A 15,880-nucleotide genomic window follows, 5' to 3' on the forward strand; every position below is an offset into this window, starting at 1 on the left:
AACTGTTTTTGTGCTTTCAGAAGTGTGTTCTTAAAAACTGCTAGCACTCGCTTCTGTGGAAGCTTCTCATGGAATCCCTTCCTTCTTGAGAAAACTCACTGCAGGAATTTCAGACATGGCTGCAGGTATTTCCCCCACTCAGTAACTGCCTCTGCATACAGGTGAAAATGGGAGGTTACCAATCTTTCACACTGCCTTTGGAGACAGAGCAGAAGCAAACCTTGCACATCTCCTTGGATATACACCCAGCCACTCATCTGCAGACAGACCATCAGTTGATACAGCTCCTACTCTTTTGGCTAACTGGCTGCAAGTCAGAAAGGCACTGGTCTCCAGAGTCACATGCCTCTTCAAAAGCTACATTAAAGCCTGGCTGACTGAGAGCAAAACCAAGTTACAGAATCACATCAGAGAGGAGTTATCTCCCATTCAGAGCTTTGCTTGCAGACATAGTTCAAGGCACAACTTCATTCGTTAGCTACATAGGCAAGGATGGCCAAGGAAATAGTAGTAATGAAAAACAAGCTGTGGCAGCCTTTGTCAGAATGGCCTCTGAAAAAACAAAAAAGAGCAGCTCCCAGTAACAACATATTTAGTTTATACTTCACCAGATATTTGAAATAAGTCAGAGCCTGTTGAAGAGGGGAACTACCGTGTGTGTAGAAGACAAGGAATCATCTCAAACTAGTCCGTTTTCTGAGTTCATTGTGGTGATCCGGTTCTGAGTGATCCATGACTTACCTTCTACCATGGACTGAATTAAAAACACTGAGGCAAGTTAAGAGATTACTTGATGCTACAATTAACACAGAAAATGTACATCTTTGAGCTGATGTTCCTAGGCATTTTTCTTTAAGAGAATTGTATGAAACCCTGAAGCCATGACTTTCATGTTAAGAGTTTTAAATGCATTTTTCTTTTCCAGAAATACACTAACATTAAAGACATCACAGTTTCAGTAAAGAAACTGATTTTCAGTGCACCAGAGACCTTCACTTTGGTACAACTAGCCAGAAATTTAAAACAGCAGAAGTTCAACAGTTTCCTCAACTGAAGGGACCCACTATGGAGACTAGATAATTTTAGTAATTCAACCAAGTTTCAACAGAACAACCCGTGAACCATTAATAACGTGATATAAAATACAGATAACAATAACTCCCACCCTCCACCCATGAAAAAATAGAAGTTGTCCCACTTTGCTCCCAGTGTCCATCCCAATTAACAGCAGTTCTGTTAGTCCTGTGGTAAATAAAATCTATTGTGTTACCACATGACTTACACGTTAAGAACTATCGGTCATGCAGCCTTTCCTGGTCCTTCCCCGCCCCCCCAATTCACTTGGCTGATGTTCTTAAATGAAGCAATTCACTCAGAATTTTAACAGTAAAATATTTTTAGCAGAATATTTTAAAAAGTAATTTAATGTTTTAGGTTTTTTTTCCCCCCTTCCATTCACAGCAGAACAATGAAGAAAACTTTCAGTACTGGCTTGAAAAACTGGAACTGCTCTTCACTGGTACTCAATGGTCACCAGAAGGAGACTTACATGTACAAGTGGCTGCAAGAGACTTGTGTTTCTTTAACAGCTGAAATCTTGACTGGCAACCAAGTTGAGTTAAAAGCAAAACAACTATGATTAATAACAGATGAAAGTCTGCTTAAATCATGTACTCTGCTGTCTGCACTTTTCAAAAGCCTTGTTCACAGGACGATCCCATGGCTAGGAACTATTAATAGGGCAGCTTCAAATGAGATACAATTCAGTTACAACACAACAGTACTAGAAGTATTTCTATAAATTTTGAAATGTTTTTAATATGTACATTCTTTCTTAGTAAATATTAAAGTAGTGCTCTTTTCCTGCACTTTTTTCTTTAGACTTCTAAAAGGGCATCAGAAATACAGTTTTCATCCCCCTCCAAACCAATGCAGTTACCTTTGTAACAAGCACATATGAATTCTGTACACCTTTCCCTCCCCACAAAAGAAATAAAAATATGCCATGACTATCCAATTACACATCATCACAAGTTTAAATTACACATACAAATAATTCCAGAGTATTTAGAAAAAAACAACATACTGGATTTATGGAACCATTCCATGCATTCAAAAAAAAAAAAGAAAAAAAGAAGAAAAAAAAATTTTAAGTTTTTAAGTTTCTTTAAATGGTGTTTTTCGCTCTGTCCAAGTACCAAAGTCTGGATTCAGTGTATCATTAAGACTAACCACTGCTTTAGTCATAGAAACATGACAGTACACAGATAACCAAGTTTCTATTTATAGACAATATGATATACAGTTACTACCTCTTTAATGAATGTCAAATAAAGCAAGTTTCGCTTTCTAAGACATTGAAACTGCACATTAAGAAAACAGTAAGAGGTGCTGCTAAATAGGTAACAATATTTTGGAAGGAAGGCTATGTATTTATATGATCCCGCTTAGCAGTAGCAGTTAATTAGCAGGGTTCCTATGTTTTAGCTAATTTGTTTCTTTTTCCAGAATGACAAGCTATTCAAGAGCTAGCACTTACTAACCCAGAAATATCACCAATTTTATCTTCAAGAGGAAAAAAGAATTTATGCAGTGAAAGCCCTTGGGGGCAGTTTCTTTCATTACATAAAATCTTTGTATTTTCTACAAAAGAGGCTCGTAGCACAACATACAGATTGGAAACAGACATTTCAGACATACATTAAAAACCTGAATTCAAAGGGTATTCTTTTAACCTTTACTATGAAGACCACACGTAAAATTATCATATTTACATGCAAAGGACGCTGCATGATTTCATAATATCCTATTTTTCATGTTTGCCTTAAGATACTCCTTGAAAAGTTGTATCAGTTCTAAATTTATTTTACATGAATCTTGACAGATATCACTCTCAAGCATTACTCCCTCCCAGTAAATAAATCAATACTGTCAATATGCTCAATTTATTTTAACAAATGAATTTAGAGTGTCATATGTTCCTGATATACAGGGGTTAATACCTGTGCAAGTGAGTATCCATTTATCAGGAAAGCTCTCAATTAGCAAGGTGCATTTTCAGTACAATCAAACCCAGCTTGCTGCATTACCTGTTCTTGCCCTGAAACACTGTCAAACTGCAGTTGAGTACAGTAAGAGTACAAGATTGTTGATCAGTACCATTCATTACAGCTGTTAATAATTCTGTTTGTGCCGCAAAATCAGAAGCCAACATTTGAAAAGAAATCTTGGCTCTTCTTCAACTGAATTTACCAGGTGATGTTAACTACCATCCTCATCAAACAGATATTTGTAAAGGCTATTTACAGTGCACATGGCTGAGCATGTGCCCTACAGACACAAACACATCTGCCAGTTGGATACCATGTCATTACACAGTACCTGAAAATGACAACACATCTTAAATGCCATTTCAATTAACAGTTTCAAGCGGGAAATGGTCTTTATTTTACAACTGCTATACTTGCATCATTTTTTATTTTTTTTTATATAAAAACACTAACTCCTGTCCAGAAGTCTAGACACATTCTACGTACTACAAGTTAAGGCAGTAAAAAAATGTGTTCCTGATAACTGGTCTTGACAATGTCAATTAAAGCTGTCTGAAGCTACTCCAGTTCTCCAACAGATCTTTGAAATCCCAAATAATTTGAGAGTGAAAAATTAACTTTGCTTTCTTTTAGTAATAGAGACATAACAGAATTTGGTATGCTAAGTTAACAAGTGTTAAGGGAAAGAAACATTTCATTTCAGTTCATTCCATGAGTTTAAAAGTGGAAAGAATACAGTTTTAGATAGGACTCTGAATCAACCAAGAACTGTAAGGAATGAAGGAGAAAACCAATTTTATGCACATTACTGCATTCTTAAAAATATACTGTTATCTTCAATAATTCAAGTAAGGTAGTAGACATTATAAAAAATAACTTCATGAACCATACTCAAGTTTCAAATCACATTCTCAAACTTTTAACCCAAAGCAGTTTTATTGTGTTAACTTCATATAATAAACCATGAAGGTCTCACTGTACAAATGGTTAATGATTTGCACTTGTGATTCCTGTAACAGCTAGCAGACTTGCTAACCAACTTACTGTAAAGATATGGCAGATTATGTATTTAATCAAAGCACTTTGATTTAGGCATGAAACAAATTCAGATGGTTGACATTCTGTGCTTCTAATGCATCACTCATAAGAGAGGCAAGAAACACCCACTACTGTACAGACAATTATTTTTACAGAAAACCCTTCCTTGAAATTAATCTTTTATCCGCAGCTGTAGATGAGAGTATAATCTGTTGTAAACAGGGCACTGTGTTGTAAAACCAGTTTTTTTTTAATTAAGATCTCTCTCCAAAAGTTGGAAAAACAGACTCTTCAGAATGTCTTTCAAATGTAGCATGTTCTGTTTGCTATATCATAAAGTTACTTTCATTTGATTCCTTTTAAAGATGTTTGTGTTCACAGCAGTTCTGTTTTTAAAAAGTGTTTGAAATTTTTATAAAATTCTGTACATGTTCACAAATTATTGCATAAACAGCATAATCTTCATGACAATATTCAGCAACACATGTCCATCTCAGGAACCTCACGTTTCCCTTCTTGCTTTTTTCTTCTTTTTAACTTGTTTGGGGGATTCCCAGCTTTCTTCAGACTTCGCTAAAAAACAAAACATAACTATAGTGTTAGGACTGGGAATGTTTACACAGAATTGTAACTTTTATAATCCTGGATAGTACACACGATATTATTATGAAGTAATTCAGAACAATCAACTAGCAGTTCTATTCACCTGCTTCTTCCAAATAGTTTAATTTGAAGTACATCTAAACCAACATTTGCCAATTTCAACCTACTTTTTAACCCCACAAACACATAGAGTGATACACAACAAAAGTCATTCATTTTGCACATGTATTATTTACAAAAGAGTCACTGTTATTTTCTGGTTAACTAAAAAATAATGTACATGTACACAATTGACATTAAATGCTCACTTTTACCAGATTACACTGGTTTTAGTCACTATATATGTGACATGTCAGAAGAGTTTTTTTAAAAATAATGAACTATGCAAAGATGCAGTTCCAATAAGAAACTATATTCTTTTCATAAAACAGACTGCCTTAAAACGTGCTGGCTGCCAAGAGTGGTAAAACAAGTAAAATAGTGTATATACTGAACATAAGAGATGTGCTTTCAATTGCTGAGATGTGAATCAGTACAAAAGATTTCATATTTTAGAGCCAGAACAGAAAGGCATCAGTTGACACATTGACTTGAAAGATTCCATTGTTTCACGTATTGAAAACCAAGAAGCCAATTACTGCAGTTGAAGGAGACCATTATTATGAAGTCATAATTCTGCAATCATTAAAAACTCATTTAGTACTTTAACACTTAGCCAGGAACTTATTATGGATTGTCAGTATTTATTAATTTCATTAAAAAGTCTGATTCAAAACAACTTTTTTTTTTTTTAAGCAATGCCTTTGACATCCTGACTTCCTTTCCAATTTTCCCATATTACTGTGTGAGTACTTCGGTAGAAGCACTTTTGCAGCGTACAACAAGAAGGTACATTTGACATTTTTGGGCACAGCATATTTTCAAAAAACAATATACCTGCAGCAATTCAGCCTGATCTATGTGCTGTTAAGCTACAACAAAAAAATAAGTCCATCACCCAATACCTTTCTATTACAATATAAGCAACTGTTTTCCTATATGATTACATGGGAGCATACAGAAAAAGATGCTAATGAGCTAAGTTGAGAAGTCAAAAAACCCCAGTAGGCTGAAAATTGAATTGTTAGTATTTTTTCAAAATTTTTGGTAGCTAAATATCCTGTCAACTGCTATGTCAGCAGCCATCTGTTCTCCACTGAAGGCTCACAAGCAGGCCTTTGAAACAGTGTTGGCAGAACTCCTCAGTCGGAGCATGGAGCTCAAGTCCTCATGGTGTACATGAGTACCTCCAAATGTCTGTTAAGGACTGGACAAGCCCAACAGACATTTTCAGTCATTCAAGCATATGAAGCCAGTTTTTCCTCACAATGAAAACAAATATATCAAGGTGCTTCAGAGGAAGTTAAAAACATGGTAAGATGTATAAATGAGATACACAAGTACCCGATATGGCACTCTAAAACTCAAAGCCCAGGATAAGGCATTCTGACTGTACACGCTCTATGGAGAAAAAGCACACCCTGAATTCAGACAAAGGAATTGCACCAAGAGATACTTACTCTGTGGAGGAGGCACACTGTTTTGCTTAATATTAGGACTAGAAACATCTGTCTCTTGCAGCATCTGTGGCACTTGGGAAACGATCTTGTCAGAATTGCTCTCTGATACAATTACAGATGGCTCAGTAGAAACAGCAAGTGAAGGAGCCTCCTCAGACTATTTGAAAAACAGAAAAAAAGTTTCCAAAAGTTTTTTAAGTCATATAAAATAATTACTCTTACATGGTGTTATTTTAGCAGTATACTTAGCAGCTGCTGAGAAGATGGCATTGAAAAATTAAGCCAATATTAAAATCCTACAAAATTTTAAATTGAGGCTATAATACTAGGACTGCCATCTAGTGCCAAAATTTTTAGTTGCATAGAAGTAAAGATAAACCACACAAATAAATTCTTAAAATATATCACATGCAAAAAAAGGGAAAACAATCTAGAAATCACCAAGACCCTAAAAAAGATTCTTGAATAGTTATTCAAGAGAGATGTAAGACAGTGACATATATGCATTTGGTTGCAAGGCAAACAGGCAAGTTACACAGGCCCAAATACACAACTCAAAACTCAAATCAAACTTTAAAAAGGATTTGCAGCCACTCCTATCAGCTGCTCAAAACACTCTGTATGCTTCTTTAGAATAACAAATATTTGCAAGTATTTCAGTGGAAACTACTGGAGAAATAACTGCCAAGATACTCGCAGTATTTTCCAGTTATCTAGTTGGTTTTGAAGGTTCCCACTACAGAGACAAGACATAACTGTAACTTAGTGTGTAGCACTTATTGTAATTAAAATTACAGCAAAACAGAAAAAAAAATTTATATTCCAATAGGAAAGTCAGAATATAAAAAGTACGATCCCACAGCAAGTCAACAAATGGCAAAAGGCTTCAAAAAAGAACATATTAGAATTGTGTCTTAGCCAAGCAATAAACCCCAAACTTTAGGATGTTATTAAGAAGCCATGGCTGTAGTTGTGCCACAACGGCCAAGACCTGGAACTCTGACAACAAAACAGTGAAGTCTACACCCAGCCCTCGATGCAGATGTACACAGATCCTATGTTACAGTCACCAGTTTGTACTGTTTCCATCACTATAATGCAAGCATCTCAAAAATTCAGTCAGAATATAGAAAAGAGCAAAAAGATATAATTTTCTTTTAATCAAATCACACTAAGCAAGAAATTAAACAACTTTAATTGAAAAAAACATACACATGAATTTAGAGGATAGCAGTTCTCTAATCTTTTATGAATAGTCTGCTGTACCCTTACACAGACTGAAACAAGTTTTTTTAATAACTATAATTGCAGTATTTCTCTTAATCTACTGAAAAATTAGTAATCTCAAATGTTTTTTAATATATCAACCATGCTGATAAAATGAACTCCCATCCTACAGGAGTTCCAAGCTTAGCTAATTCTTATGTTGCCCAATGGTTAGCAATCATCAGCTACATAAATAAGGGAGCTTTAGCACAATGAAATGTGGATTCTAAAACAAAAGGAGGACATAAAGTTTCTAATGCAAGGTAATCAATTCAGGTAACTGGTATCAAAGTTTTGTTAGGACAGCCACACTCCACCAGCAGGTAAAGAAACTCAATTAAGATTTTAATGGCTCAGCTCTCCTAGGTTGACTAACAAACATGTTGCAGCTTGAATATTACAGCACGCAGTATTACTGACAATGTAATGATATAGGTACATACAGCACTATCTGGACATTTTTCCAAATATTTCTATCTAAATTTTGGATACAGAAAAGTGGGTAGTGATACCAAACATTAAAAATTGGGTACTACTCTTTTCTAGGATGTTCTCTGTTAACAAATCCGTTCAGAAAGTAGACCTGTAACAATGAATGAAGTCTACTTGAAGATATAAATAGTTATATGCATAAAAATATGATTTAGTAATGAAGTAGTAACTTGTCGAAGCATTACAAATGAAGGATTTCCGAAGATATCTCTTCATTTAAAACTAAAACATGCCTGCTGATAAAACGCAAAGTTTCAATGAAGCCCAATGTATAATATGGGAAAAATAGTGTGATGTGAAACAGAAATGTTCAACACTCAGGTGTTTCTGGTGTCTATGAGGATATCCTAAATAATAACTTATTTGTACTCAGTTTATTTTCCCTTATATTTGGTTCTCATGTTTTGGAGCATTTGCTGAAGCAAGACTAAATTACCTACCTTGGAAACTCAAGTCATCCATTTCACACATCAATCACAGATTGTTTCTAAAACATTTTGGAACAGCTGAGTCAAACAATATTGGAAGGCATCTCTGCCTGTGTGAAATTACAATGAAGCCAAATCTGACGGCAAGGAGATTTGATAAAGACTGACAGACCATCTGCATTGTCAGATACAACAATTCACAAGCTGTCCTTTATCAACTCCAGTTCCAGAGAATGCTAGTAATAGTTTCATTTATCCTCTTCCCCCATACCAAGTTTAATTCAGTCACCACTTGCACAGACATACATAGGCACATATATGAACACATGGAATTTAAGATTCAAGAGTAACAGAAGCTCTCGAGCCCCTCAAAAATAGCACAGTGTGGGTCTACATCACCAAATCACCTAGGAATTTCGGTATGATTATAAACACTAAAGAATTGAGGAAAGTCTGCTGAAACTGGGCTTGTATTTTGACAGTGTCAACAGCTTGTGAGAAAAAATAAAATCTAACTGCTGATACATTTCAAATCAGTTTAGATTTCCGAACAGCAAAAGCTATAGTCTTTTGGGATGCACCAGTACGCCTCTCTCTAGATGCCAGAAAAACCCACCGTGATGTCACAATCCAAGCTTTCTGTCTACACATTTTCAACTAAAGTTTCTAAAATGAAGCAATGTATTTGCTTTTTTTAAGTTTTTTTTTAAAAAAACAGACACTAACAGGAGTAAAGGCACCTGCGCACACAGGCAGATATCTTTTCAAATACAGCTTCAAAAAACCACCTCTAAAACTAGCTATGCACTCTCAGATAGAATAGGTAGCTAGTTGTTAACCTTGAATAAAGGTTGAACTGATCTAAACTAAATAATTGTAGTAAAACTCCACTTGGATGTAGGGTATTTTTAATGAGCCTTAAGTATGTCTGAATGAATGTACTTTTCAGGACACATTTTCAACACACTTCTGTACTTCTTCTTTGTTGACCTGCATCCTCTCGTAAAAGATTTCATTCTAGCACTTTCATTTGAATCTTAACACTTTGTTATCCTTACAAAACTAATGCTTAGCACTTAAACTCAGTATTCTGACATATACTCTCTGGTACTGAACTGCTGCCTCACTAGTATTGTTCACTTTTTATGGAACACAAAATCAATGTCACTAGAAATATTAAATACTTTACATCTCCTACAATGTGACAGTTTGTAGTGTAGCAGTATCTGAGAAAGCTGCTATTTGAAGAAAGATTGAAAGAGAACTTGTATTCACTAGACTATGTTTCAATTGTGAGATGAAGCAAACAGTTTGTGAATTGGTTCACATAAAACCTTTTCTTATTCAGTCATTAAGACTAAGCTCAGTACAGCTACAAAAAATCAGTTTTAGATAGCATTTAAGTCAGAATATAGCAAGTCAATAACACTTCATTCTTTTGCAACAAAACAGTAGAATATCCTACTAGTCTTGTGCTCAGAACTTTTAGTTCTTATGTTTCCAGATTTCAAAGTTTTCAACTATTGCCTGAATAATTCAAACAAGAAAAAAACTTGCCAGTCAAGAAAGTGACTACTGATTTGGAAGATACTGCTTTTCAGAGCAGATATATTTTTTAAAACTTATAAATTATATCTATCTGAAATTCAATTTCTCGATTACCTTTACATTCGTAAGCATTTAGCCTGAAACAGTATTTTTAGTGTAACCTTATCCATACAAATTAATCTTTGAAAGGACTTCAGCACTTCCAAATCCAATTGTAACATAAACCAAATTTTGCATCCCTACCTTAGCTGGTTCACTAGTACTTATGGTCTTCAGAGAAAAAGCTCTTTCCTGCTGTGGTTGAACTTTTGAGGTATCCTCCTGAAATTCCTCTCCAGCTTCTCTATCCAGTTCTTCAGTGTCCTACAAAAAGGGGTGTGGGAGGGGAAAAAAGAAGAGCCTGTGTTTGCAGTCAAGTTCTGACTCTTCTTCCCTGCATGAGTTTTGTTGCCATAATTTTATTATAGCTTCTATAACTTCTATACTAACTTCCATAACTAAGAAAATCTATTACAAAAATTAAAGTAGTGGGCTAAAATTAGCCTAGGCTAACACTCAAAATTTACAGAACAACATAATAAAAAAATACCCATAGAATTCAATAAAGCCCAGAAAGCAGTATTCTTCATACAGTTTACTAACAAAAATCCCAATCTGAGAATGAACTACACTTCACACTCCTGTTAAATTATAAGGATGTGAAATTAAACTGAATTTACTCTAAAAACTTTGCAAAAGTATCACAATGACACTTGACTGCTCTCAATTCTGTGCTTTGTTACAAACAGAAAGTTTTAAAATGTAAACGTTGCATATTAACCTGCATAGTTGTCTATTATTAAGCTTTAATATTTTTGCAACTCAATTTAGTTTGCCATGATGCCTGTAAAACAAACTTCAGTACAAAAACTGAAAATATGTTCAAAGTATCCAAGACTTTTACTCCTTAAACACTCTAATGGTGGAAAGTTTTCATTTTAACGTGTGGAATTAGAGTAGTTACACTTCTTTATAGGACTAGAAGAATCCCATGGTGGTAAAAAGTAAATAGTACACAGGTCTCTGATTTTAAACTGGAAGTACCTCTTGAAACACTGTTCCTTCACTTACTTCCACTGGAACCTTATAAAAATGCAGTCACAGTCTAAGTCTGTTGTTTCTTGACAGGAAAGAACACATTGCCTTATACCTAGCTCTAAGTTAGCTTCCACTGCTTTGACAAACAGTGAAGTCAAAAAAAGAGTGTGAACATTTAAGTAAAATCAATGAGAAAGATGAGGCTGTTTAAATGAAGGTGTTCCATTTTCAGAGAATAAATATACAGATTTTAAGTGAGTTTGAAGTAGGACTGGCAAGTTAAATTACTAAACTCTTATAAAAAGGATAACTTCAGTGATGTATTGGGAGTTCTGTCAGCTCCTATCAAGCAACACCCTCAATTTTACATAAAAATTTAGTACAGATAAATTCTCATCTGTAAACTTATGGCTTCATAGACTGATGGACTGAAAGAAAAAGTAACAAAATTGAGTGGTTGGAGACTAATACGTAGAACAAGTGAATCTGATTATGTTAATATGGACAGTAGAACTCCATTTGACATATACCACTTAAAAGACAGCTCACAAGCAATGGAAAAAAAAACAAAATCAGAATGCCCTCACTGACTATAAGATCCATTCAGGATACCCACAAACACCTGTTAACCATAACCTATTAATCTTGACTTACATTCAGAGTCATTGTAGAGCCCAGAACAGATTTCAATTACAAAAAAGCTGCAGTCCTAGTTCCCCCAGATTGAATCTGTCTCAAAAGAAACACTGCAAATTGCCTCACATTTGCCTCAAAAGAAACACTGCAAACTGACACAAGCTCCACCTCCAAACAGACAACTTGAAAAGAGAATTTTATGTAGCAGGAATGTAATATTTTAAAATTGTTTTAAAACAATCTCAGACTGAAAAACGTGACAACCATAAAAGCAAATCCAAAGCAAGTATGACTGAAGTTTTGCTTTCTCCCCTCTCCAATCCACCTAGTCAGATTTCACTGAACACTGATCATTTTGTAAAGAATGTAAACTATGAATGGCTGTCACTACAAGCAGATGCAGGATGTAATCTGATAATGAGCTATTAAAAGCTTTTTCCTATTAGGAAAGTACTTGTTTTCATCTATTCAAACATGATTCAATTGCCAAGTGAAGTGCAATCTGCTTTCGCTATTTTTACAAATGTGTTTCAATGCAATCTTCAAAAGCTATTTAAGTAACACAGAAAACTCCAACCATCCTCAGTTTGAAAATATTCTCTTCCTTGTTAAACTCTGACTCAGAGTAGCTCCGCCCATTGAGTTTGAGGCATTGAGACTTTCAGATAAATCAAGTTACAACAGTACTTACAAAAACCACTATATTCTCACAGAATTGAAAGTTTAAGAGAGAACTTAAATTTCTTTCATTCTGCTAGCTAGCTATGTTCACCAAGGCAGCTGTCTTTGAAAGGACATGAAGAGAAGGCTTCCCATGCAGAGGGTAGTTCCTCCTGGAAGCATCCAGTACAGAATCCAGATTTGATAGGAAATAAATAATTCAGGATAAATAGATGCCACATTTCACGCTTTTCTTAAACCTAGCAAAATTACGAATTATTCCACATTTGACCTGCGAATACAACAAATTAAGGAAATACTAGTAAAAGAAGAATTACTTTAATTCTTGAGAAACAATAGTAGACAATCCAATACCATAAGGAAATTAATTTCCCCAAAATAATTTTTGTATATTTTGCTAATATACAAAGACAAGGCAATTCTGTGAATTCCTCACAACTGCCTTTCAAACCATCCAGATTTTACCTGTGCAGGAGAGTTAGCTTCTTCCCCCTGCTTCTTCTTTTTCTTCTTCTTTTTCTTGGATTTGCCACTTGTAGAACTCTGAAGAATTGGCTCTGCTTTTTCTCTTTCATTATCTGAAATCTTTGTATGGGAACAGAAGGTATTTAGCATTTAAAATGACAATGAAACATGCCTTCTATAGACTAAACACAAATTAAAGGAATTTAGTTGCATATACGAGTGTAAATAGCCTTATCTGTTCAGTTCATTTTAGGAAGACCACATTCTTTACATGCTATCTGGTAATACAGGTAGAGGAGTTGGGAAGGGAAAAGGCAACAGAGCACCATGTACTGGTGGCATGGAAATGCTGTTTTTCATATTGAGAATTAAATACTGTTAAGAAGTACTTATGAAAACAGATCTAAATCCTCTCAGTCTATACTGATAAGGTAATCCCTCTAATTACAATGAGACAGTAAAATTTAACATGGAGCTGAGCAGCTTCTCTTTTCTTAATAACAACATAGAGCATTTTCCTTCTCTGTGTACACAACAAACACAATCGTGCTATTCTTATCAGTGTAAAAGAGATGAGAGATTACCTTTATCACCACCCTCTAAGTTACTTTAAGAAATGGCAGTGGTAAGGGCAAAGTCTTGGTGCTAAGGAGAAAATACCACCTTTTACCTTCTGAATATCAGATCTCTCTTCACGCTGAGGAACAGAAGCAACTTTTTCTTCATCTACCCAATTTCCCCACTCCTCTGCTGGTGCATTCCAATCAGAGCTGGGATCAGCTGAAGAAAGTCCATCTATAAAGATTAAAAGTTACTTTACAGGTGCTCTTTTCCAGTTTAAAAATGAAAAAAAAAACCAAACCCAAAACTAAGCATAAACCCACTTCCTGAAATCAAGATATAATAGTAATTTCCTGTATTTCTGAAAAAAGTAGGACATAGGTGCAGGACATTTTTAAGTAATGAGTACGACTGATTTTACAGCGCAGTCTGATTACAGACTAATCACAGCAGCTAGCCAGATGCAATTGCTTTGAGATATTTTTCTAAATTACATGATGAGGAACAAATTTAAGAGTTGTTCTCTATGTTAAACCTTCTTCCTAGTTTGTGAAAAAATTAGGATGAACTGTAACACTGATCAATCTTACCTAGGTAAGATTATTTTACAAGTGATATATCTGAAAGTGTAAATCTTAGTCAAGTCATCTTGAAGCACTGACATTTATTAATAACCTTATTTTTTCTAAGACTCTTTCATCCCTACTCCATTTTGTTATTGTTCATTTATGATGGAACATATTTATGTTGTCACACAGGAATGACAGGTTTAAAGGGTCAGTTATATAAAAATTAGAAATATCTGAAGGGAAGAACTAAGCCTTAGACTGTCTGTTTAGTAGAAAGTTACTGCAAGCCAATTTTAAAACAGAACACCTTGTAAAAGATTGCATTTTCATTTCACATTTGTATTAACATCACAAATATTTCTCACTCCCCATCTACACCAAATTGAAGAAGAGGCAAACTTAGTCTGCCAACTACAGTAGGATTCAGTTTAATCATTTAAAAATCAAGTCAAAATGAAAAGCAATAATAAACCTAATTAAATTTACTGGAAAACATACAAAGCTAAAAATGCACTAAGAGATCTTAAGATTAGTTAGTGCCTCTTGCCTTCATAGAAAAATATTATGTTAATTATGCCTACTTTGGATGCTAAAATTTACTGATTTGAAAACACAATTACTGCCCAACATAACACTTCACAGTTTATCTACTGCAATCTCACTACTTGCTTAAGGAAAACATCCATTCTGATTAATAATAAAAGTAAGTAGTATTTCTATAAACAGTTAATTTCCTCATCCTGATCCTGATCAAGCAGTAAGGTGTATCTGTGTATCACATTGGCCTAAATTTGCATTTACCCACTTCTATCACTGTACCTTTCAATTAGTTGACATCTATGATAAAATTACTCCATTAACAGAAGCTATAGCCTTAAACACTCCATGCTCAGAAATGTGAGTGAATTATGCTTTTGATAAAATGTAAATCTGATTACTTTCAAATGATTAACTGATATGTGCTTCCCTTATCCTTAAACCAGATAAACCACAAAAGATAAGTTTCAAAATGATCTGGTATCAGAGCAATCATGCCAAAAGTGGTGTAATGCAGGACTGCATCAATCTATTCCACTTTGGAAGTCATTAAACAGGAAGTTGTTCTTAGAGAGAAGGTAACATGCAAGGCTGCTCTGGTAGTAAATTTCTGGAACAACTGTCCAGCTCAATGCCCTCATGAGATGTAGTAAACATTTTCTTAAGGAGGGAAGGGAAAGCAGGGAGTTAACACCCATTTGACCACAATTCCCAAGTCATTTCAGTGATTTCTATCCTATATATGCTTTCTATACACATAAGAACTTCCTAATGTTTGGTAAATGTGAAAGTAAGTTAGATTAAATACAGGAATCTTTTCAGTAAGGTACAAATATATAGAAACAAACTGACTCAAATACAATCTGCTAAATATGTGTTTTGCAGATTTGCAATAGATTTTTCTCATCATTTGCAGTAAGACTTTTTTAATTTATTCCTCTGATTTTTCTAGCAAAAGCCAGAACTGCCTTAAAATGCATGAGCTCTCCCACTTCTGAGTTTGAATAGCCAAGTATTTTTCTAAAAATTAACCATTTTCTATCATAATTTGTGAAAATACTTCTTCCTACTTTCTTCAAACTGCCAATTAGCTTTACAAAAGTGAAACATTCCAGGTTTTTCCTCAGATACCCACAACTGTCCAATACCAGTAGCTAATATAAGTAACTAACAGTAATTAACATTTTATTAATGAACATTTTAGAGGAACATACTTAACCCAGACCATTCATCATCAACAGGGGGTTGAGCATGACTTAAATCCCACTGAAAATCAGAAGTACCAGTCTGAGAAACTGATTCACTGTTGGATCCTGAAAGGGAATAAACAGAATTGTACTTGTAAGTTAACAAGTTTCTTGAAGTTTTCT

At 34.7% G+C, this 15,880-nt stretch overlaps 1 protein-coding gene across 1 annotated transcript in view; it reads right to left on the minus strand.

Annotated features, from left to right (window-relative positions):
* Positions 1-1,792: 1,792 nt before the first annotated feature.
* Positions 1,793-15,880, minus strand: part of MTDH (metadherin) — a 99,249-nt gene continuing 85,161 nt past the window's right edge. The window contains exons 8-13 of the mRNA XM_029959285.1: positions 15,725-15,823; positions 13,514-13,638; positions 12,844-12,963; positions 10,228-10,347; positions 6,251-6,407; positions 1,793-4,661 (exon numbers count right to left, since the gene is read on the minus strand). Of these exons, the coding sequence (XP_029815145.1) occupies positions 4,591-4,661; positions 6,251-6,407; positions 10,228-10,347; positions 12,844-12,963; positions 13,514-13,638; positions 15,725-15,823 (692 nt within the window). The 3' untranslated portion in view covers positions 1,793-4,590. The remainder of the gene's footprint in view (positions 4,662-6,250; positions 6,408-10,227; positions 10,348-12,843; positions 12,964-13,513; positions 13,639-15,724; positions 15,824-15,880) is intronic.

This window comes from Manacus vitellinus, unplaced genomic scaffold (genome assembly GCF_001715985.3).
Source record: "Manacus vitellinus isolate BGI_N305 unplaced genomic scaffold, ASM171598v3 scaffold_1_pilon, whole genome shotgun sequence".
Classification (NCBI taxonomy): domain Eukaryota; kingdom Metazoa; phylum Chordata; class Aves; order Passeriformes; family Pipridae; genus Manacus; species Manacus vitellinus.